The sequence below is a fragment of the Galleria mellonella genome, unplaced genomic scaffold (assembly GCF_026898425.1).
Source record: "Galleria mellonella isolate WM207_F2 unplaced genomic scaffold, CSIRO_AGI_GalMel_v1 utg184, whole genome shotgun sequence".
Lineage (NCBI taxonomy): Eukaryota > Metazoa > Arthropoda > Insecta > Lepidoptera > Pyralidae > Galleria > Galleria mellonella.
In genome coordinates this window covers 6,905,488-6,930,065 of record NW_026442025.1, presented here as the reverse complement: position 1 = coordinate 6,930,065, position 24,578 = coordinate 6,905,488, and the positions used below count along the sequence as shown (strand labels likewise).

At 28.9% G+C, this 24,578-nt stretch overlaps 1 protein-coding gene across 1 annotated transcript; it reads right to left on the bottom strand.

Annotated features, from left to right (window-relative positions):
- Positions 1 to 1,271: 1,271 nt before the first annotated feature.
- On the bottom strand, positions 1,272 to 20,778 carry LOC113512041 (hemicentin-1-like). The gene is made up of 25 exons (XM_026895804.3): positions 20,481 to 20,778; positions 18,629 to 18,858; positions 17,565 to 17,690; positions 16,522 to 16,611; positions 15,991 to 16,116; positions 15,057 to 15,219; positions 14,441 to 14,625; positions 14,267 to 14,348; positions 13,449 to 13,612; positions 12,263 to 12,434; positions 11,544 to 11,795; positions 11,366 to 11,438; positions 10,549 to 10,739; positions 9,979 to 10,150; positions 9,626 to 9,720; positions 8,527 to 8,680; positions 7,334 to 7,452; positions 6,618 to 6,761; positions 5,437 to 5,571; positions 4,576 to 4,688; positions 4,176 to 4,409; positions 3,454 to 3,604; positions 2,399 to 3,078; positions 1,834 to 2,010; positions 1,272 to 1,675 (listed from the first exon to the last, which is right to left on the bottom strand). Exons 1-25 carry the CDS (start codon positions 20,713 to 20,715, stop codon positions 1,388 to 1,390), a joined length of 4,551 nt encoding a protein of 1,516 aa, XP_026751605.2. The 5' UTR covers positions 20,716 to 20,778; the 3' UTR covers positions 1,272 to 1,387.
- Positions 20,779 to 24,578: the final 3,800 nt, after the last annotated feature.

The following is a 24,578-nucleotide window of genomic DNA, read 5'->3' as shown; positions in this document are numbered from 1 at the left end:
GCGAGGAGGTCAATCTGACAGGATATAATACTAGCAATGGCGGCTCCATTGCTAGTTCCCATTACTAATAATTCCTCTTCCCGCCTATTTAGTAGGTATTAGTGTCAATCGTCACCTCCCTCCCCTTTCTTTTCCTACATAAGTCCCTTATTCCTCTTATTTACCAATTTTCTTTACACATTTCCAACGTTGCCTTCCTTTTTTCCTCAATCCTTTCCTCCATACCATAGGTGGCGGTAACCATCAATAAATACAGGACAAAGAGGTTTGATGTCAGGCAGGCGGCCGGTCGTAAAACTATAGGCCAAATCTTTTTGTAATATGGATAGAAAACATATTATGCCGACTCCAAGTAATAATTGGGATAACGGTTTTTTTTACAGCTTAGAATGGCAAACAAGCTGACGGCCCACCTGATGGAAAGTGGTAACCGTCGCCTATAGACATAAGCAGTACCATGGATATAACAGAGTATACTGTTTCGCCCATGATACCCCCCATGCGTTGCCATTCCTGAGGACTCAGGTGTTATTCCTCTGTGCCCTGCAAATTCACGCCATATCCCACCCTTCAAACTGAAACACAGCCATGCAAACACAACTTCATATATCATCAATAGTAGACTGTTGTTAATGATAATGATGGGAGGATGAGAAATTTTTAATAATCTATCAAGATACGGATTCTTATTAAAATGGATCTTAATTTTTTAATACATATCTGTCAATAGATTCATTTAAAAAAAAATTAATGACATTAAACAAAATTAACCTACACAGCAATAAAAAGGTTTTATATCAGTAATTAGCTTTAAGAAATTCTTGAGAAAATCTTAGTTTAAAAAACAAGGGTTTTCTAATTACTTTGTATTTGTGATTGTGATTTTAGCGAATAGATAAAAGTAAGTACAAATTCAAATTAAGTGCTAGAGGTACTCTATTAGCTAAATAAAAGAATTGGAGATTGTTTACAACAGTTTAAAAAAAAGCACTTGTTAGTTCTATATATAAAGACTATGTAATATATTTTCTCTAGTGAGGGGAGATCCATTCCCAGTAGTGGGATATTAATGTAATATTATAAATTTAATGTATTTAATACATTACTCAAGACAATCATGATGACGATAGCATGTTTTTTTGTTTAAATAAACTCCTAAATTCGATCAGGTCAATATTACATGACACAGAACATTACATGGTTCGAATCTTGGATGTTTTGGGATATATACTTAAATCTATATGTATCTATAAATATAAATTGAATTGCAATACTTTTCACTAAGTTTATTAGATTTTTTAGGATTTGTTTTTTTTATAAAAAATGTGTTGTTCATTAGTTATAATGTATATATTTTTAATACTAATGTTTTTTTAGTGTATATAAACTACACAAGTATAAGAGAATGATCAGAAATTATAGATACGGCATCAAGAATTCTGTTTCCACTTGGGCTAAAGTAATTGTTAAAGCCGAAAGCTCGTTCGAAGTCCCTAATCTTGCAGCAGTATACAAAACCTTTAGTAGTATCTTTCCAGGCTTTGTTTCTCATCCATGAGATATTTTCGCAAATATCTGTACAAAGCATGTGTTTGTAGGCATCCCGTGGATCCATATCGGGAATATTGACTTTTATGATTGCAAGTGATTGTCTAGTTGGTGGATTTTGCACTACCTGAAAGATATTAAAGTGCTTCTAAATTATATGTAATATACGTAGTCTAAAATATTAGCAAATGATCTAATCGATTCATAATCATGCTAAACTGAATAACATCGAACAGATCTAAATTCTTGTGTCCATTTTAAAATTATAACACTTTAATTTCTTACCTTCCATATGTATTGTGGGATAGGTTGTTCTTTAGTGTTATCATTTATATTTATAGCTATATTATCAGAAACTACGTTGGGAAGCTCCAAATGCTTTGAAGTACCAGTCCAAACAAGAAGTTCATTATGAGTCGAATTAGCTAAAGTTCTTACACGTTCTTCCACTTCATCCCAATTCTGTATGAAAAATAAGACAAAATAAATTATAGATAAATTTTTTACTTTAAATTGATAAAAAAGACAAAAGTAGGTTGGATTTCTGATATAAATATATTATACTAAAGACTACTAATATATATATATATATATATATATATATATTAGTAGTCTTTAATAATATATATATATATATATATATATATATATATATATATATATATATATATATATATATATATATATATATATATATATATATATATATATATATATATATATATATATAATATATATATAAAGTTTACTGCTAATATAACAGTAAAGAATAATATGTAATAGTATAGACAATATATTTTTATTTTACAGTTTTTCAATTAAATAATTGTAATAAAAATTAAGAACTTACCCTCGAACCACAAGTACTCCATAAAGGAATTACATTTAAGTGATTAAAAGCTGTAACTTGCGGAAGTCCTGGATATAAATCTTTTGAACTAACCAATTGTCTTTTAGCAAAACAGCAACCATCATCATAATGGAACTTTTCACCTAATGTGAAGGAAATCGTAGTTATTTGATTTCTACAATCATATAATGCATCGAAATCATATGGTGCTGATTCGTGGTTTATCCATTTGGCATCTTTAGGTTCAACGTCAGCTAAAGTCCAATGTATAAAATTTTTAGTGTACAGTGGAACACCTTTTTCTTTACTCAAACATACTTCGTAAACCTCAAGGAATCGCCCTCGTATTGAATACCCAACTTTAACTGATTCGGTTCTAGGACCAGCGCAATGTAATCCTGTATTTCTAATGACAGGTTGTGTTGGAGTTGTACATTTTAAATCGGAGTATTTATAAATTCTTCCACCTATATTGAAATCAGTCTCACTTATGCAAGTAGCTTGAACCTCACTTAAAGGCAAAAGATTAAATCTTTCAGGACATGATAATATTATGACTTCATCTTTTGGCACTCGCACAGCTTCATTATTAATAATTTTATATGATGGCAGTCTCAAGTCATTTGTGACCATTAAAGGTTGATTTCCTTCAAAATCTCTTTCAATGTTTAGTAAACAATCTGAAAAGAAATAGAGTGATAGAAAATATACACGTAAAACATATATGTTAGCAAATTTTAAGAAAAAAAATGAATTTAACTAATATTCCTTTTCTATTATTTATTTGTCTTCAATAATACTGTCGGGTATTATTATAGAGTAATATGTAAATTAGATTACTTAATTTTAGATCAAATTTAATAGTTTATAATTTTGTTTTATTGTTAGTTTTTGAAAAATCACAGAAACTCACAAATGCATGATTTGGAATATATGTAAAATAATAATAATGAATTAAAATTGTTCGTAACTTATATCTCATTCATAATATATCTTCTGATAAATATGTCAAAAATTACAAATTGTTATATTTGTTACAAATAAAAAAATATTACCTGTTAATGCAACTGTAAATGTACGATTGATACTTCCTATTTCGTTACTAACTACGCATGTATATTGTCCAATACTGCTGTCATCTTCCATTTCAAGATAATAAGTTGACTCAGTTTCATCTAATATTATGCCATCATGCCACCACGATACCTGAGGTGTGAATGAATTATAAATACATTTTAATTTGTTATTCAATAGGCTTAATGGTTGATTTTTATTCTGCTTTATTAGTATATTTTAAAAAGTATTTCATCTTGATTATTATGGTGATAAAAACATACTCATTTCCCCTCGATTGCCTTTACCTGCCCTGGATTTGATTTAAACAACAAATAACATACGATATAATAGCTATTAATATTTTAGAAGTCACTGATAATTTTTTTTAAAGGATTCATTATTGACATGTACACGTACTGCAAAATAATGTAGTATTGCTGTGCATCCTAGCCATATTAAAATTTTTAATTTTATTGGACTTTCACTTTTTATCTGATTTAAATTATATAACTATTGTATTAAAGTTACAGCTGGCATTTATTAGCAACAACTAGCAACTAGCATTAAACTGTTAATATTTTTTTACCTCCATCTAAAGGTTTTCTGGAAGAGATCGTTTTTAGTTATAAGGTCTCATTGTTATTTCAAAGTACTGTAATCTTTTGGAAAAAACAATAAAGAATATCTATCTAACTAGCATTTAAAGTATTATGTTACTTACTTGAGGTGTCGGTTCTCCTTCTGTGACACAGTTCAGGTCAATGACTGTACCTTCTTCGTAATTGATGTTAGTGTTTTCTTCGTTTACCTTAAATCTTGGAACTAGTCCAACTGTTACTTTGGTTGTAGCAGATGCAGATTCGACGAAATTACTCACACGACATATATAAACTCCTGTATCTGCTGCTCTAGCATTATTGAGGATTAATTCTCCAGTTCTTATTAATTTATTGTTCTAAAAGATGACAAAAAAAATTACGAAATATCAAGAAGGGCAGAAACTAGAGCTCGATTGTTTCAGTCAAAATTAACATTAATTTCTCTATTTTTATAATACTATGACCAACTAACAAATTTCCACTTGATTTTATCTCTGTGTAAAATTATTTAATTATACAAACCTTGAACCATCTTAGTTTATCGATTTTTTCATGAGGGACATCGCACTTAATGTGAACTGTATTGCCTTCTTTGATTACTATTGAAGAAGTAGGAGTACTTGCATCAGGAACTTCTACAATAAGTAATAAATTAGTTATTTCAAATTGTTGTGATATAACCTCAGTGAAGCGAACATTTGATTAAAACTCAAAATGTCCTTAATTCCCACCAAATTTCTAAATTGTCACGTTATATATACATATACATTTGTACATATGTATATATCATATAAAACCTCTAAACATTTAGTATTTACACAGCTTTAGTTTCTTAACTTTTTAAACCTTTATACATACAGAGGGTCTTTTGATGGAGATATGAGTATACCCTTTGAGTTACTTTTTTTTTAATTAAATAAAGATTGTGTGATTAAAGTAAGCATATTTCAAGTAGTTTCAGTAAGCAAATTTTCTTACTAATAATAATATATTAAGAATGCGCATGTCGTGGCGGCCTTTAATTGAGGCAGCATTTTATAATGTAACCTTATTATAATATATTTTAAGTAGATATAAATGTATGCTTTGTTGGTTGTCCTTAAATAAATAAATAAATATTGAAATGAAAAAAAAAAAGAATAATGAAAATTTGCAACATAATGTTGCATTACTAAACGCTCATTTGCATTTTTAAAAACTGATTGACTAACATATAGTCTAAATTACAAAAACTCCAAACTTTAAAATTTTCATAAATGATTCTTTTATGAATAACATTTTTTTGCATAAAAGAAGAAAATAGCGGTATTTAATAGGAAATATATAACACATATAAAATATATAAATAAATAATAGTAGAATTATAACTAATAAATAACTTACGTTTGACAACTACATGGAAATATTTCTGATCGATACCGAATTTGTTTTGTGCCTTACAATAGTAAAATCCTCCCGAGTTGCTGTCTGGATTTTTTATCACTAGAGTTCCGTCTTCTTCTATATCAAACCATTCACCTTTAAAACAAAGTTAAGATTAATCCCACTAATATAATAAATGAGAAAGTTTGTAAAGATGTTTATTACGCTTAAACGGTAGGACAGATTTGAATCAAACTTAATATACAGGTAGATTTTATTCTAACTGCCCATGTAACAAACATATAGAATACGTAATAGTAAATAAAATATATAACATTGATTCAAAGAGCAAAGCTGCGGCTGTAATAACTAGTAAATAATAAATGGTAATTATTAAAAATATTCTTCTTTTATTAATGGTTTTATTATTTGGTTCTTTTATTAAACAATAATAATTAAAAATAATTTTAATAAAACATACTAAATAATTATTTTAATAATTTAAATAATTAAACATTTAAATTATTTTATATGTAACTTACAAGTGCAATAAAGAATATATATATAAATAATTAAGTCTATGTGAATGACGTATTAATTAAAAAACTAAGTAATTTATATTTGTTCTCAATTTATAAACAAAGGTTGTCTTGTAAAGATTGCTTTTAGCAATCTTTTGATCTGATTTATTGTACTCATATCAAATTTCTGCATGTATAATGTTATTTTTATCCGAACATTTATGTTTGCTGCAAATAAAGTAGGTACATTTTTTTTTATTAAAATTTAATTTTTCCACCAATAGTGAATGACATTATATTCTATTTCACAAATTACAATTAGCAAAATATGAATAAGAATATTTTCTATTCAAGTAAACTTAATTACAAGCATTTTTTAATAACAATATCTTTATTTCTTATGAACGTAGTCTAATGTACATTCTCAGTTTAATGTGGGTATATAAATATTGATTCAAAATATTATTTTAATTTTTATTTCTATCGTTGGAATGTAATTTCAATAAAGGAACGAGTAAAAACTCAACTTTTTTTTTTTAATAAAAGATGACTTTACGATTATAGATTTGTATGTATATAGACTAACAAACAAACACAAGAGATTAAATTATCATACAAATCAAGTCCATTATTATATTGATAATAAAATATGTACAGATGTAGATGATTTAATGTATGTACCTTTAGGAACAGGCAGTCTGTTTAAATGCCACGTGATTTCTGGTTCCGGATTACCAGTAGCGTGGCAGGGTACACGTAGTGCCAAGTCTTCTACCACAGCAGTATATATTCTGTCTGGATGTGTATTTAGTATAACTGGCGGAGCTGTAACATTATAATTACGTCTTATATTATTTTTATAACATAAAAAAAATAATAATTTTATTATAATGACATATTACATTTTTTATTGTATTATCCACTAAGATAATACGCCGCTACAAAAAAAACGTACTGTTGGATCCAATAATCGATTCAGTTGGTTTGTGCATTAGAATATTACAAAAATATTATTGATATCTTTATTTATATAATAAATAGTCAATAATTATATAATTATTACATAATTATATTTTTTAATGTAAAGGATTTTCTTTCATACAATCTTTAACTCAATTAATTAATAGTAACACTTCTTGCGTCAAATAGCTACCATCTTTTGCTTTTCTTTCTATCCAAAGATTTTTAGATAGAAGAGATAGATCGTTGTTTGTAAGAGATTGCTTCAGCGATAAGACCACCTTATGTACTTCATAAATGTGATATATATATATATATATATATATATATATATATATATATCAAAATATTTAATCCAAATCCAAAGATCATATTTTTAATAGATTTTATTTAGATATGTTCAAAGTCTAAGTTCAAAAAATGATTACGATAGTTACCGTGTACTTTAACTTCATATGTAATATTGACAGAGCTTCCGGGATTACTGGCAATGCAGGTGTAAAAACCACTATGTTCTTGTTGTGCCGCTTTTAGAGTCAATGTACCTTTCTCTCCCCTGAAAGTCGCAATTACATATTTTTTTTTTATATTTATTAAACTTTAATACAATTAGATAGTATAAATGGCGGAGTTAACATCATATGGTGTTATCTATCAGTTGACCGCAAATAGAAATAACAAAGTATAACTGACGGTGCAACGTGATGAACAAATAAATAGCAAAAAAAATATTGATATAAAATAGTAATATATAGATAAAATAAATCTCATCTACATTATAAATATATTCTATTGTATAATTTGGAATGGCAAACACGTTGATGGTCCCGATGAAGTAAAATAATGGCAGTTGCCTATAGACATAAACAATTAAACACTGCGGAAGTTACAGAATATTATAGAGTGACGTTCATGCTATGAGTAGACCCCATTTTAAAGATTCTTTGTCCATCCATCTGTCACAGCGCTATATCTTAGCAATTACTAATGCTATCGATTTGAAATCTTTTTGAATAATTTTATATATTATTAGCCCATACATATTGCGATGGAAAAAATGGTCCAAAAAGGGTACTCAATATTTCAAAATTAACCTATCAATCCAAGGGATATCATATTAAAGTGCTTCATTTTGTACATTTTAAAACAAATTTTTATGTATTTATTTTTTTGTTGCATAGTTTTTTACTTTTGATCGAAAATGCGAGAAAAGACAATTCCACTTTTATTTCCAAATTTGCGAAGAAAAAAATCTAAAATAATTATTTAAAAATGTACATGAGAATGCTACAAAAAATGTACCATGCTTGTATTTTATCGTTCACCGTTCAAACCAAGGCGTAGGGATAAAACACACAATAAATATTTAATGGTGAAACATCAGTGAAACAGAGCTATCTGCAAAGAGCCACATAATTCCTCGATAGATACTAAAATACATCATTTCCAATATAAAAAGTAAACAGATTTTAAATTCACATCACTGCATTCCATTTAAAAACATAATTTAATTTTATTTACATTTGCTTGTACAGGAATATCCATATGCATAGAAACTAACACTTTCCAAACCAACAAAGTTACGAAAAAAATTAAATAACTAGAAAGACGGTAATATTATATTGCTTACTTCAATATTTTGGGCGGTATTTCAGGATTGGTGCTGTAAAATACCCATTTCACATCAGGTTTAGGATATCCATCAGCACGACAGGGCAATACTAAGTGTCTTCCTACTCTAGTTTCTAGCGTAGATCTGTCTGGTAACTCAATATTGACTGGCACTGAAATTGGATAATTTGATTTTGTTTTAAAAAATTAACATTTTATTATTTATTTATTTAAAAAATTATTTAATACTTTATTGTACACATTAGTTATAAAAATATGACAGAGGAAAACAAAAGTACAAAGGCGAGCTTAACTCTGATAGAGTTTTCTTCACCGAGTTTTCACCCAAAGTGGAAAGGAGCATCAAAGTCAGCGGATACAGCAGTGTACAATTTTTAAACAGCCAAAATTAAATTAATTATTACATACAAGAGAAAGGAAGCTTCTGCGCTTCTGGGCGGAGCTAGGTTGGCCGTACTAGCCACGACTCATACGCACAACGGCCCAAATGAGAGGCTAAGCGCGGAAAACAGAGTCTTTCTCACATTCACATACAAGAGAAAGTGGAATAAAAACATACCATCGCACTGCTCGTCATCGTTAGGGAATCTATTCTCACACCTTAGAACCAGAACGGTCACGCACAGTGTGATTTAAGAGGAGTTTTATCTTGAGGTGGTGTAATGATTTTTCTACCGAGGCTTTGTCTAGAAACTACACCATGAGGATTTTCAAAAGGGGTGTATTAAGGTTTCTTATGAGTCTAACTGTGTGGTCCCGGCATAGAATAGGTCGTCCCTTCCTTTCTCGTGGGTATCGTAAGAGCCGACTAAGGAAGGGGGAGGGATGGGCAGCAGTCTCCCAAAACATCTCTAAAGCCTTGATTGCGGTTACTAATCCGCCTGCCAAGCGTGGTAACTACTGGCAAAATCTCTCTAGGCTTTAGTATCTAAGCTTATGTTCAGCAGCGGACAGTTAAAGGCTGATATGATGATGATGGGTCAGCAACGTGTGCGCTACATTTCTGGTGTTACTAGCGTCCTTAGACTACGGTAATCCTGTTTTCTATCAGACGGGAAGCATGCTTGTTTACTACAAAAGTAGTATAAAGAACAAACCAATATAATCAACTTGAACAGTTCTCTCAGCTTTCCCATATATATTTTCTGCTACGCACGTATATTTGCCACTATTTTCTTCGGAAGCGATGATTCTGAAAGTAAAGTCATATTGTATAAGGAAACTTCTATAAATCAATCAGCGTTATTTATTTTTTTTTTTGTAATATATTTATGTCTATATCCGTGACGTCACAGAATTATTATTTAATATTTTAGCAATTTTAGTAGAATCCAACGAAGCAAAATGCGGTTATCAAATTCTTAAATGGATTTCAAGGGGATTGATGATTTTAATTTAGACTAGTATTTCTAAATGATCATAGGTATCAGTAAAATTTATCAATACTTACCTCATACTATTGTCTCTGTATATTTGATGATCTGTATCCGTTCTAAGTAAGGTGCCATTGAGAAACCACCTAACGTAAGGAGCTGGTGCTCCATCAGTATTGCATAAGAGTATTGGCTTCGATCCTTCTACAGCTTGTATGACCGTTTTATCATTTTTAATTTGAGGTGGATCTGTAACAAAGTTATTTGTTGTCATATTTTTTTTGGCTATTTTGAAACGAACATCACGAAAATATTTTTTTTTTTATAATCTAAAGTAGTAATTTTATTTACTATTATAAAAATGAAAGTTTTAGCTTTCATTCAAGACTACGTTTGTACCATTTTATCAACATAAGGATTGATTTTTTAAATAGTATCAATACACAGAGTTGTTTCTCTGAGTTCAAAATTATCTATACAAAATTATATTAAAATTCATTTAGTGTTATTACAAAATCCTAATTGCAGTCGTCACCCCGCATGCCAATTATGGCAACTACGGGATAACTTATGCGGAAGGCCTATGTTCAGCAGAGGACAGTCAATGGTCGATATGATAAAGTATAGTATAAATTAAGGATACATACAGTTTACAATCACTTCGGTATCATGATAGTCGACACCGACTACATTCACAGCCAAGCATCTGTATACTCCGTTATGTTCAGACGTTACATTATTCAAGTAAAGAGATTCAGTATCTTCAGACAAGCTATAAGTTTCTGAGTGTTTTCTTAACATCCAAGAAAATTTAGGCTTTGGTATACCACGTACAATTCTGAAGCATATTAAAAAAGTATAAATAATAATATCTTTACAAATCAAATTTGATATGAATGGTTAAAAAGTAAGTATATTAAAGTTACGTGTCTTATTTTAGCAAATTTCAAAAATAAAAAAATAAATGTTACATCGGCGCTTAATTTGACCTTTTTGGCCATGAAGTGTTATAGCATTTTCGGTTTAAATTTATTCTTTTTTGAATTTTCAATTAAGTGTAATGTATCATATAATTAATGGATTCCTTTACTAGAATAACATCATATTTTCAAATATTATTTTTAAGCGAATGGAACATATTTACCATTTACAAAAATTTTAGAATGAAATAGCGTATAGCTTTTTTACAAATTATGAAATATTTTTAATGCAACTTAATCATTACAATTTTATTGTATGAAATATAAGTTTAATGCACATATTTCTTTTAATATAGAGATGGTAAAGAAGAACAACACAATGCCCATTTAACTCATTAAGAACGTACTGTGCTGTTTCTTATGTAGGTATTATTTGTCGCAGAATAAAATTAGAGAATAATAAAAATAAGAATAACATTAGAGAGTATGTTTATATAACTAACAAAATTTATGTTTTAGTTCAAAATATATTGAATTAAATTACCTGCATGATATTTCAATACTTTTTCCTTTCAATACGTTGATTTTGTTTACTCCTTTTCTAATAACAGGTGCTTCTATAAAATAAAAATAAAAACACAGAATACAATATTAAAGATTTAAAATTTTAGTATTAAGATTACCCTCAATGTACAAATAAAAAAGAAACTATTCATAGTCACCTAGTCCAGTAATTGAGATCTTGAAATTTGTAACATTTCTTTCAAATTCATTTCTAACTTCGCACATATACGCCCCTTGTAGATGTGGTTCCATATGTTTAATGGTGAGAATTGTGCTATCGGCAGATATGAGAACATTTTTACTATCTCCGTATATTCTTTTTCCTTTTGCATACCATACTGTGGTTGCTGGTGGATACGCATTTACTTTGCAATGAACACTGCCCTCTTTTTTGTATTCTATATTTAAATCTAAATAAACAATAATATGCGATTAATCAGTATCATAATATTTCATAATATTCTAAATGTTCGGATTTATATTTTATATTGATGGCTATAGATATAGTAATCGTCGAAAGATCGTGTTACTATTTAGAATTTCACTGCCACGTATACATAAAAATATATAATATTAGAAAGGATCAGTCTATTTTATTCGAATACTTTGTAGAAATATGTAAAAACTTATTGTGTATGAGAGATTTTTAACGATACAATAATTCAATGGAGATTATTCATGAATATCTTCAATAGAGAGTAGAAATAAGAGACTATGTAATGGAAATGCTTCTTCTTTAAAATATTTGTCGCAATTTCACTGGGTCACTATTGTAATGGTAGGTTATATTCATCTCTTACAGAAACTGTACCCAGTAGTCAGACATTAATTTATTGTGTATTGATGTTGTGTGTTGTTAAAATACTAATAGCTGTACCTTTAGGAATCTCCAACATCTCAAAATAATACTTCCTCTTAGTCTTAATATCTATTGTTTTACTATCTTCATTGCTTTTAATAAATGCTTTACATCTGTAGGTAACATTATTATTTACTTTGTCTATTTCCAATGTACTTATGTAGTCGTATGGAGGTTCCAACACAGTTAGCTTAAATGAAATAAAATGGGTTTTATTAGTATAGGGACTAGTTAAATATGACAGGAAAAGTAGCATATTTTATTTATTTAGAACAATAGAATTATACGATAGTGGATATTGAGAAGTACATAAGCACTGTTATACTCTGAAGAAGACTTCCTGATGAAACAATTATTGAAAACGACAAACACAGTAATTTTATTAAATTCCTGATTTTCAGTATATTAAAAATAAACATAAATAAAAACAGAATTGTAAAAGATCAAAATTTCCTCGCTGTATTACTAATAATGTAATACTGGAACACTGTAACCAAAAATAGAAAATACTATTTGTTTTTAAAAATATTTATACTAAATTCAAAGTTTATATTAGTCTTTATAGAGATTTCATAAATAATGAGTGAGTGCTATCTCGTTTGTACAGTACAGATACGACTATATAAACTCAACAGATTCTGGTATATTTCTTGAAAGTCATCAGTCCGCCTGGACTCTATTTGCAATTAAAACTATATATCAAATTAGTAATCAATCAATCTTGTAATTTATTATAATTATTATGTAAATATATGGTATATTACTTAATTAGGTTAGGATGTGATAACCTTTTTTCATCCGTAATACATACGTGGACATTTCTAAATAGACAATCTATCTGTCTATTACCTACTTGAATGAACAAAATGTTGTTGCAGTCTATTAGACTGTTAGTCCGTCTGGTAGACGTATGTCTTCATAAAACAGTGTGTTTTATGAAGAGTGTAAAAAAACTATCTATAAATGTAGTTTAATAGATTGTAGACAGTATTATGGAGCTGTTTATAAATTTAGATAACAATTAAGCTTTTGCTTGAATACTATCAAATAATGATTTCAAATATCCGTCAGTATACTTTAACTCTCAAGTTAATATGGCAACAATGTCTCATTGTTATAATCTTTTTCTTGGTATTTTTGATCATTACTGATTAGAAAGAGTAACTCTATCAAACATTTTTAAATCTTGTCTTGCGACACTTACCTCGCTTTTTAACACTTCAGAAGAAATAGCATTTTCCCAAACAATGTCTGGCTTCGGATATCCATGCACTTTACAAACCAGTTTTAAAGGTTCATCGTATTCAGCATTTAATTCAGATCCATCCAATATTGTTACCACAGGAGACGTGTCTATTGGTTTACCATCTGATGTATATAAAATTATATATTTAATTATCTGAATCAATTTTAAGTAGTTATTTTTAATTTAGTTCTACTGATTATATGAATATATAATATCTTAAAAGTACATATTTGTTATGATAATATGATAATAAATACAATAAATAAAAATAAGCTTATGACTGCCATCTAAATTTCGGAATATTTTATATTTATATATAACTGTTTAATTTTTTTTTTTTTTATTGTAGTTCAAATATATTTGAACTATTAGCAGTCAACAGCATCGGTAAATCCCATAGAAGCTTTAAATCTAGGTTGTTTTAAGAATGAAACCGGATAGTCCTCGGAAAATATTGTGAAAAGTACATGTATATTGACAAACTTTAGACTGATTTCCAATTCCAATTTCCAAAATTACAATTGCATTGCCATAAATTTTTTTAAAGTTGTCATTATTATGGTCCGCTGCTTTATTAAAATCTATAGACCCATTATCGCATTGTCGCATAATCATACTAGTCTCGTTGAAAGTTTTTATTTATAAATTTTTTTATTTATTAGTTTCAGGAATTAAAGTTATGAGCACTTTTATTGTTTATTTGATCATTCAATAATAATTTATCAAAAACTTGAGAAATTTCTCATATGGGATATAAAAAAAAATGTAATACATACCTAACTCAGGTTTTTGTGGCTCTATCGGTGTTAAACTGAATCGTTTTATTGTAGAATTCGTTTTTGGATTGTAAACTGTTATCTGAAAATAATTTAACATAAAAATATAAATCATAATATAAATAATTTCTTAATAAATAAATACTATTTTTTTATTTAGAAATGATTACTTACTCCAATCTTAAATAAACTGTTTGGTGGTACAAAGGGTTCCGTTATATAGTAATTGGTTTTTTTATCAATTAGTTCTACAGGTTTCTCCAAAATAATTTTATCATCTAAATCTACGATGCTTATCTTTTTCAACTCAACGTTTTCGCTGTCCGTTATAAGCGCAATCGACAGGTACGATTTTATATCTGTAATAAATTTGCAAGAATTATTTTTTCTTAGTAATCTGTCTAAACAATTATTATCATCATCATCATATCAGCTTTTAATTATCCACTGCTGAATATAAGCTTCCCCATAGGGGCGGGAGGGTTTGTCAGTGGTTGCCATGCTTGGCAGGCAAATAAACAATTGCAGTTAGGCTTTGAAGATGTTTTAAGAGGGGCCCTAATGTCCATCCCTCGCACTCCCTTAGACGCCTCTTACGACACCCACAGAAAAGAAAGGGGTGGCCTATTCTATGCCGGGATTACACGAAAAACAATTATGTTACGTTAAAAAAATAATACTGCTAATTCTGTATTTACTATAATAATTTTGGAATTTTAAATTTGAAGCCTTTACTGTCTTTATGGCTATAGATTTAAAAAATACATAGTAATTTCTTAATTGAACTCACCTGCTATAGGTTTGATAGTGGTGGCATTGAGTAATTTAGGTTTAAACACAGAGAAACCATGTTGAAAGTCGATCTTGGTAGTGGCCATGACTACGACCGATGTTTCCGATTTACTACCAACCTCAGCGATGTATGTTCCAGTAAGAGAAGGAGGTTTTATAACCTAAACACGTGGAAAGAGAATGACTGAATACAAACGAGTACGATGTTTGATTCCCGACCAAATCACACGAGCTGGAAGATTTGATCGGGAATCAAACATCAAAGTGATACACAGTGTTTTAATTGTATTTAAAAAAAAAATACACAAAATATATTTTTGTATTTTATGCATGAAAAATTATTAATTCACTCTTGCGCCTATCCATTTCTATCTGTTCTCCTTTAACCAAAGGTTGTCTGTAAGAGATTGCCCTAGTGATAAGACCGCCTTTTGTACCTTTATGTGCATATTTCAATGTGTATTTATGTTACTGTATTTCACTTGAATTGTTCACTTGTCATTGTATATTTTTGTTTATGTTGTAATAAAGAGTTCAATAAATTAAATAAATAACAGTGCTTTATACCATATTTACGAAGAAATAACAATACAACTCGTTTACATTATTTTATTGTTGTTTATTTATATATTCATACTTTTCCAAACTTTCATATATCAGCGAGATATTGTAAATTATCTAAATATTAAGCGTTTATATTTAATTTCATTTGCAGTTAAATTAAAATTTTCATAAATTTATTTATTAAAAATATTAACAGTATGCCTACTCTATTTATTTTTTTTTATAAGGCGTAAGAAAAAATAAATTTAAAATTGATATTTTATACTATTTACAGATAAAAAAAATACTTTTTTTTATAAATATGAATGATATCAATAATCTTCAGTACTGCCTGTAGAAATGACTCTCACAAATTTAATTTTACTCACCACTACTCCAGATGTGTCAATAGTAGGTACAGAGCTGATTGATCCATCAGGGTTTGTCACTTTTCCTTTAGGATCTTCACCTGATATAATTACACTCGAACCATTCGTTTCTGAATCGAGGGTATACTAAAAGCAAATAACAGTAGGAATTAGATGTCTGTACATAGAATCTATCCAAACTAAGTCGCTTTGTGGGCGTTTGAGACTTTCAGGGGGGCTGTAGAAAACCAAGAGAAAATTAAGTGTAAAAATGAAATAATTCGTCATTGAGATGGCGTGGAAAGGGCGCTAGAAAATTAAAAAATATGGTCTAAAAAGCAGGTAGTAAAATTAACATAGATTTTAGAGAAAAATATATTAGCAAAGCCACCAATAAGTAAAATTACGTTGAGGAACTATGATCTAAATTATGATATTTAAAGAGGAAAGATTATTTTATATATAATGTATTTTTTATAACTTATTGAATATTAGTTGCTTTTATTTTAATTATGAATAATTTAATTATTACTATTTATTATATATGCTTACTTCCACTTTGTGGCCGTATCCAGGGGCAAATTTTTTAGCAACGATCTTAGTTTTTCGACTCTCCACTGTATCGGCTATATACTTTATAATCTGTAATGATTAATAAAATTGTATACACGTAAAAAGTAAAAAAGCAAAGCTGATAAATGATACATCCTAAGGATACTCAATACCGAATGACAAAATGTAGACATTTATTATAATACTAGCGGCCCGTCCCGGCATCGAACGGGTGGACATTTTTACATTTTAAAAAGTGGCCATTAAAGCTGCACACGCGCCGGAAGCTTAAAAATGGAATAACTTCTTCCATTTTCCTAACATTTCCCTTCATTGCTCTGCTCCTATTAATCACAGCGTGATGAAAAGTATACTATAACCTGCCCAGGAGTATAAAGAATAATTGAACCAAGTTTCGTTAAAATCCGTTGAGTAGTTTTTGTTTCTATAACGAAAAGACAGACAGACAAAAATTTTACTGATTGCATTTTTGGTATCAGTATCGATTACTAATCACCCCCTGATAGTTATTTTAGAAATATGTTTCATGCACAGAATTGACCTCTCTACAGATTTATTATAAGTATAGATAATAGATCATATTTTAGTTATACTAATTTAATTTTATTCACAATTAAAATTAAAAGTTATAGCTTATTGTGAATTATTTTTATATTTTAGTATTTCTCCATTCAAGTTCCGCCGTGAAAAATTTTCTCTACCGAAGTATAAAATTGCCTGGAAAAAGTTAGCTATTTAGTCTTTATCTTACTTTTATGTAATTAAGAATTAATTTTCTTTGAGTACATATTGTTAATATTTATGATTCGTATCGCTCTTTAAAAAGAACAGTAAAGAGTTTTCATTCGTTTATTTAAAGGATACCGAATAATCCTAAATGTCTTTTAAATTTTAATAACACTAAACAATTATTATTTTCAGTAAAAATAAGACCTCATCTGTTTGTCTGTGTTGCTATGGAACGTAGCTCTCTAATATACTCGCATATCTAATTATTAAATAGATTTTTAAACTGACTTTACCTCTCCCACTTCGCTCTTATTCATATGAAATACTCGTCCTGATGTCGCTGCAGCCAGCGTGTGATACGATTTGTACATGGGATCGTCATCGTTATAATTGCATCTACCAGTCAAAAGAAATACAACCTAAAATTAAATAAAATTTCATACTGTTTTCTATTACTTGATATTTATAATAGCTTACTACTTAATATTATTAAAGTGACAGCCAATCAAGATGTTTGCATGTTTTGTACCTACGTTTGTTAATCACGTTTAAATCCGTGTATCGAATTACATTCAGATCCTGAATGAAATTTGATACAGCGGTTTGTATCCTAATTTGACACATACAATTATATATACTGATCCACGCAGGCAAAGTCGCGGGAAATAGTTAATAATGTTATGAATACGAAAGATTTAAAAGATATCTGTATGTTTAAATTTGGTAAACTGGCAAATTATATTAATATTCTAACTTAATATATGGAATAATTTATATAGTAAATCCAAAAAGCCCGGAAAAAACAACTAGTTTAATAAAAATATAAAACAAACTGTTGAAATTATTTATGTATACTTTTTGATTATTTTTGTGTTGCTTTTTATGACTAATATCGATAAAAATTCATAAAGATTTTAACTAAATACAATTATCATTCGCATTACTACATTTGCTAATGACACGTCGGTTATCAGTCGACTATACTTATTACAAAGTGCAAAATAAAATAAACTAGAGAAGATAGAGAAGAAAAAAATCTGCACATTATATAAAACATAATAGGATTTACTTTGCATAACCCGCTGTGTTTAATAGACCTCGTGTACTGAAGGTATAACATATATTGACGGACTAGTCCATATACATCGGTAGATTATACAAACCAATTCTATTATGATTTTTGTATTGTTCAATTCCCTAAGTTTGGTGATTCTAAGGATTGACTATAATATTGTAATATTCAAAATATAGAGGACAATAGGTATATAAAAAAAATCAGTAAATCATTACTACACTTTACTATCAGGTAGTCCGTCAATATATTTGCTATTCCAAGATTATAAAAAACAATAGATACCTGTGTTTGTTTTTTAATGGCAAGACTTTGAATTCGTTTCAATTTTTCATAGTCTTTTGCAGAAGCGTCTGTGAAAACGTAGAAATAAGATCCAGGCAAACTTTTTTCAAGTCCCAATTCGATTCCTGACATAGCATATTCTGGACAATCGCCCCCTCCATTTACATCGATGGATTCTAAATAATTTTTGAATTCATCTTTATCTTTTGTTATAGTTAATAATTTCACACCTGAAACATGAAATAAATAAAAAAATAAATAGATTTTTTAATGGACTTTAAAGAGAAGGTTTTCAATTCGGTTGTAGTTTTTATGTGTTACTTAAGAAATCCGTCATTTATAAACTGATTTGGGAAATTTTATTTTTTAGCTTTTTATTTTCCGATTAGTCTCTTAAAATTTTTATCAAAATCACTTCTGTAGTTTGATTTTTAAGTAAAAAAAGTGGTATTAGCACAATTGAAATCGGCGTTTTTAGTTTTGTGGAGTACAATTTACTAGTTCAATAATGAGACCATCTTATTGCATTTTAATGTAAACAGCAGAATGCAATAGTAAAACTTATATGTATTTGTAATATAATATATTTAGGGAAAAAAACACATATTTATGATATTTTTTACAAAAAGACTGACACAGTACAAATTTAAAAACCATACATGTTCTAAAAAACCTCAAAAGCCAGTATTAAAACTCCAACACATTTTCTCCGATGCCTTCTTGTTTTAATTTTTGATGGTATTTTAAGTGTAGTGATATATGTTACGTGTTTACGATTAGCTATTTGCAATTGATAAGATTCACTCCCACGTCAAAAAGTCAATTCTAGCAACTTCCAGAGAAGTTTTCAATTCGTCCTTTTTGTTTGCGGTTATTTATTTATTTTGCATGCAAATACACACAAAAAATTAAAGAATTTTTAGTACCATTTAAACCTCTTGGGCTTGTGTGTAGCACTTTACATTTCTTTCTTAAATAGTAAGGTACTGACATTAATATTCTGCTGTTTGGACAGATATGCAAGGTTGGATAGAAAATATACTGCACGTGCAATGTGTCGCCAATTCTAATTCAATTTTTATAACAGTTTCATGTAATTGATAAAATTTACTCTTATGTTGATTTCATATTAGTTTTGCGTCGATTGACGTAGCCTTTTTCCCTTATCAAAGCATAAAAAACATAAAAAAGCTCTAGAAAAGAAAACATGCAGTAATAATAACAATTAGAAATAATGTAAGCAAAAGTGAACTTATCTCTAAAAGAGATATATTTGTTTTGTGAAACTTGATAACCTCTATATTATTAACATTACAAATAAAGTATTTCTCTTTCTGTTTGGAACTGTTTTAGCGCGAGATTTCTCTATTGACACCTGAAAATAGTGTGAAGCATAATCGTAAAGCAGCTTGCACAGCTGCGATTCAGTTTGAACGATGGAATATGACAGTCAAATTACATGTTCTAAAAATCTCAAAAGCCAGTATTAAAACACCAACGCATTTTCTCTGATGCCTTCTCGTTTTAATTTTTGATCGTATTTTGTAGTGTAGTCATATATGTTACATGTTTACGATTAGCTATTTGAAAAAACATGTAGTAATGATAACAATTAGAAATAATGTAAGCAAAGAACTTATCTCTAAAAAAGATATATTTGTTTTGAGAAACTGTGTGAATATGACAGTCAAATTACAGAGAAGAAGTGTGGTTAGACCGTACCCCTCTATCCTTAGTACCATTCGCTTCAGTGTCTAGTTTATGTTGATATCTGTACGCGATAGTTACCACGTTTAATCAGGTGGACCATCAATGTTTGCCATTTAAGTATTATAATAAAAAATAAACTCACCAGGATCATTAAAAGTGATAAGAATGAAGTTTTCTATTTGCGATGCAGCCGAATTCATCACTGTATTGAACACTGTGTGTACTTCTCGCTTCACTTGTTGTATATCATCAGACATCGATCCAGTATCATCAATTATAAATGTCACACTACTCTTTTCACTTTGAGCTTGCACTAATAGAAATATGTTTAATAGAAATATAAATGAAACAAATTTATTTGTACTTTTAAAAAACATTGTGGAGAATGTGACTGCATTCGGTACTAGATGTATGAACGTTGTGAAGTAAAACAAATAAAGTTTCATGTCAATTTATTTATAATAAGCAATAGGTATGTAAGTGATATGTTGTAACAGGAATATAGGAAATAATTAATTTTAAATATTATCCAGTTGGTATATTAGTTTTAAAATATTCAAATTTAGAACGTGAACACAAACATTTTAACACATTTAACTACAAACTTATTGACTATTTAGAAATGAGTATAGCATTTGGCTGAATAAGCTTTACTTTCACACTCAACACTCGTGAAACTACAATTGGTCGCTAATCAGGTACATCTTTAATCAGTAATTGGTTGACTGGAAGAGATCTCTTTCAGAGTTTACATAATGTTAACAGAGATTTAAAAGAATAAATGTTGAGATTCTTGCGTGCTCTTCTCAACAGATGACAACTTTCCGAGCCCTGCATCCATAAAAATCACGATTTAAAAGTACTTGTAAACAAGTATATTTGAATAAAGATAGTCGCATAGAAATTTTATCAAAATCGATTTAATAGCTTAGTTTTTAAATATAAATAACTGGTTTTTTAAAAGTTCAATCGTGACTTTTGAATTTTTGAACAAAATCTTAAATTATTATACTAATGCTTGAAAGGCGTAAACTATACTTATTCCTAAGAAATGGCAATGCGAGTGATCTATTAATAGCATAGGTTTATTCTGGAATGTTTATAGCTTACGACTATTTATAAGCGACGGTAACTGTTTTCTATCTGGTGAACTATATTTTTGTTTACTATCCTTGCTAAATAGAATAAATATATGATTTTGGTGCCTATTCACAATTTCATCATACTTATAACTATAAAACTGGTTCAGAATTAACGCCAATATCATGTGTTGTATAAAAAATACAGCAGAAAACCTTCTATATTTTGAATTCGATTAAAAACTTAAATCACGATTGTGCAAATACAAAACTAGGCATTTCTCAATACTCTAATTTTAATAATATGGCCGTTACATGTTATAATTCCCAATATCATTTGACCTGCAGATAAGCACGTCCAGCAAAGTAGCTATCGGGTTTCCCCAGTTTTATTTATACCTAGTCATAAAGTTCTCTAAGTGGTAATCGAATTTTTTACTGATATTATATATTTAAAAAAATAATTAGTACTATCATTAGTTCTTTTCTATATCATTAGTGTTTTCCCATTAAAATGTTTATGTGATTATTAGGTACATTTCTGTATCAATAAAATTTTGAGAATATATTTTGATTAAAGAATATTCTGTAACAAAAAAGATAGTTATCGACTTAAATATCAAGGACTTACAAAACGGAGAAGATTCTCGTCTGTTTTCAACCGACTTTCTAATAGTACCTTACCCTTACATTCTCACAAGTAGTAGTAGCAATTATCAACTTATATATTAAAACACCATTTTTGTTTTAATTCCGTCTTATCTAGCACAAGCAGACAAGATACCTTTTTTAAATATACTATCGGAACTTAACGGATAACATATTTTTTTGCTGGTAAATACTACTTAATACTACTTACTACGTGTATTAGATTTTTTTTAATTATATTATTTTTCTTAAATATCTTGTGTCAAAATGTGTACCTACATTTATTAATAAAAATCAGACTAAAGAAGAAAAGAAAAATAATAAAATGTTAAAATTGTTATTATACCAAATTTTGCAATAAATTGATCTTGTAGTGTATATAAAACATTAATTTATATTTTAATTGATTTTATAATTATTTATTATCATGATACTTGAATAAAAAGTAATGAAATTGTAGGAGCACGTGGTTTCGCTGACTTGTTTACGCAAATTCGGCCGTGTAGATATAAAAGATTATTATTTGCGTGGGGAGAGACTTCTTGTCCAACCGTTGAGCAGAACGGAGCGCCCTGATGTATCAAGAGTGAACTAGTATAGTAAACCACGTGGACATTATATAAAATATATCACAATTATTGTTAATGAAAGTTCTAAACAAGCTATAGTTAAATAAATCTTAATGAATTAACAGAAGTTGGGTATTTATTTTATATTATTTGATATATATTATATACTAAGTAAATTAAGTAAATATGATTTAATAGTGTAATTTCTAAAATAAATGAACTGTAAGTACTTGTGCTTCATTTGTCTTTATTACTAAAAGGTTTACAACCTGTATATTGCTAAAGAATATATGAAATACATGTAAAGTTAGGATTACGTAACTAAATTACTATGAAAACTACCCTACATAACATAATATATATATTATAGATAATAATACAGTCTTTAGCTTACACGTGCTTTCTTATTGTCGACGTTTCGACATAGTGCAATCCACGTGTATTTATTGTAAAATATCTGTAAACAACGCGAAAGTTTAATAAACTAAGATATATAAATAGTGTAATTAACTAAGATACCTATTATCTATCTAATTAAAAATTTGCGATGTGTTGTCCAACGACTAATTGTTGGTCTGCAAAAAAACAGTAAATTTAGTCATAAACATCATAGATAACGCTAAATATTATAATTACTGGAATTTTGTGTTTACGCATAATTTTTTCGTAACATTTTACTTGCCAAAGTCCATATCACTGGTAATTTGATTAGAATTATTTTGTTTAATTCCGCTACCGTTAGTGACTGCCAACACTCAAAGATTGACCACAACTATTAAAAATAGAAGTTTCACAACCTTCCATATTAGCCATAAATATCCGAGTGTCATTTAGTTTAGTTTTTAAAGGAAGAAAGTTCTGCAAGCGCTTTATTTATATTATATGAGGATCCCCATGATAATGTCCGATTAATGTTAATTTCCAAATTTTTAACTATAGAGGAGTATGGGAGTATTTTTCTGTCATAAATAACGTAGGGGAATTACTAAATTACGAAGTTTTGCAGCAAAATGAGAACTACCTATAATGACTGCTTGAGATTGATGCAATAAGGTAATTAAATGGTAGAGGGTTTAAAAAACATCTCTAAAAGCCTAACTGCAGCTGCCAAGTGCCTGCCTTCTAAGTGTGGCGACTACTAGCAAAACTTCCCTTATGGGGAAGGCATTCAGCAGTGGACAGTTAACGGCAGAAATGAAAAAAAATGAAAATTATCAGTAAAGGGGTCCATGACCTTTTCTATTTTTTTACGTTCACTTTCATAATTCGTCAAAAATTTTCACTCTGTTCCAGGATCTTGATTTCTCTCACAGACGTCAAAAATCATCATGTACCTTTTATAATGTTTACTCCTGTCAAAAAAATTATAGCAATATACAATCTAGTGATTCTTATTGTACATATGTCTTAATGTACTTAATATTATAAATGTGGGACGAGAAGGGATTGTCAGTAATTGGGCTTAACAACCCCATTGATAGCAATCAGCGGGTCTACCATGAAATGAAATTTCGAAATTTCGGACTCAACGTCCTGTTTTGTTTAGACCAAAATCGGACCAATAAATAGATTTTAACATTTCGTTCGTCATACATCCTATCATAAAAGTCAAAAGGAACAATATTTTAACATTTTTAATATTCCCAAACGGCATGTATTATGTAATTTTAACATCAAATTTCTGTTTTGTTTGGATCCGAAAACATTTCATGGTAGGCTCTCAGGTCGACTTCCACGCAGTTTCCCCTCGAAACCATCCTAGTTAATTCTTCTCGAATTCTTCACGATAGGTTTCTTGATGTGCCTTCATCTTACCTATCATCTATCACTGTTGACCCGAATATCAATAGCGCACTGCAGTTACTATTCCATTTTCACCTATTAAAAAAATCTATTATGTGAAGCAATGTAAAAATACTTACGTGTTAATTACTCAATCACACA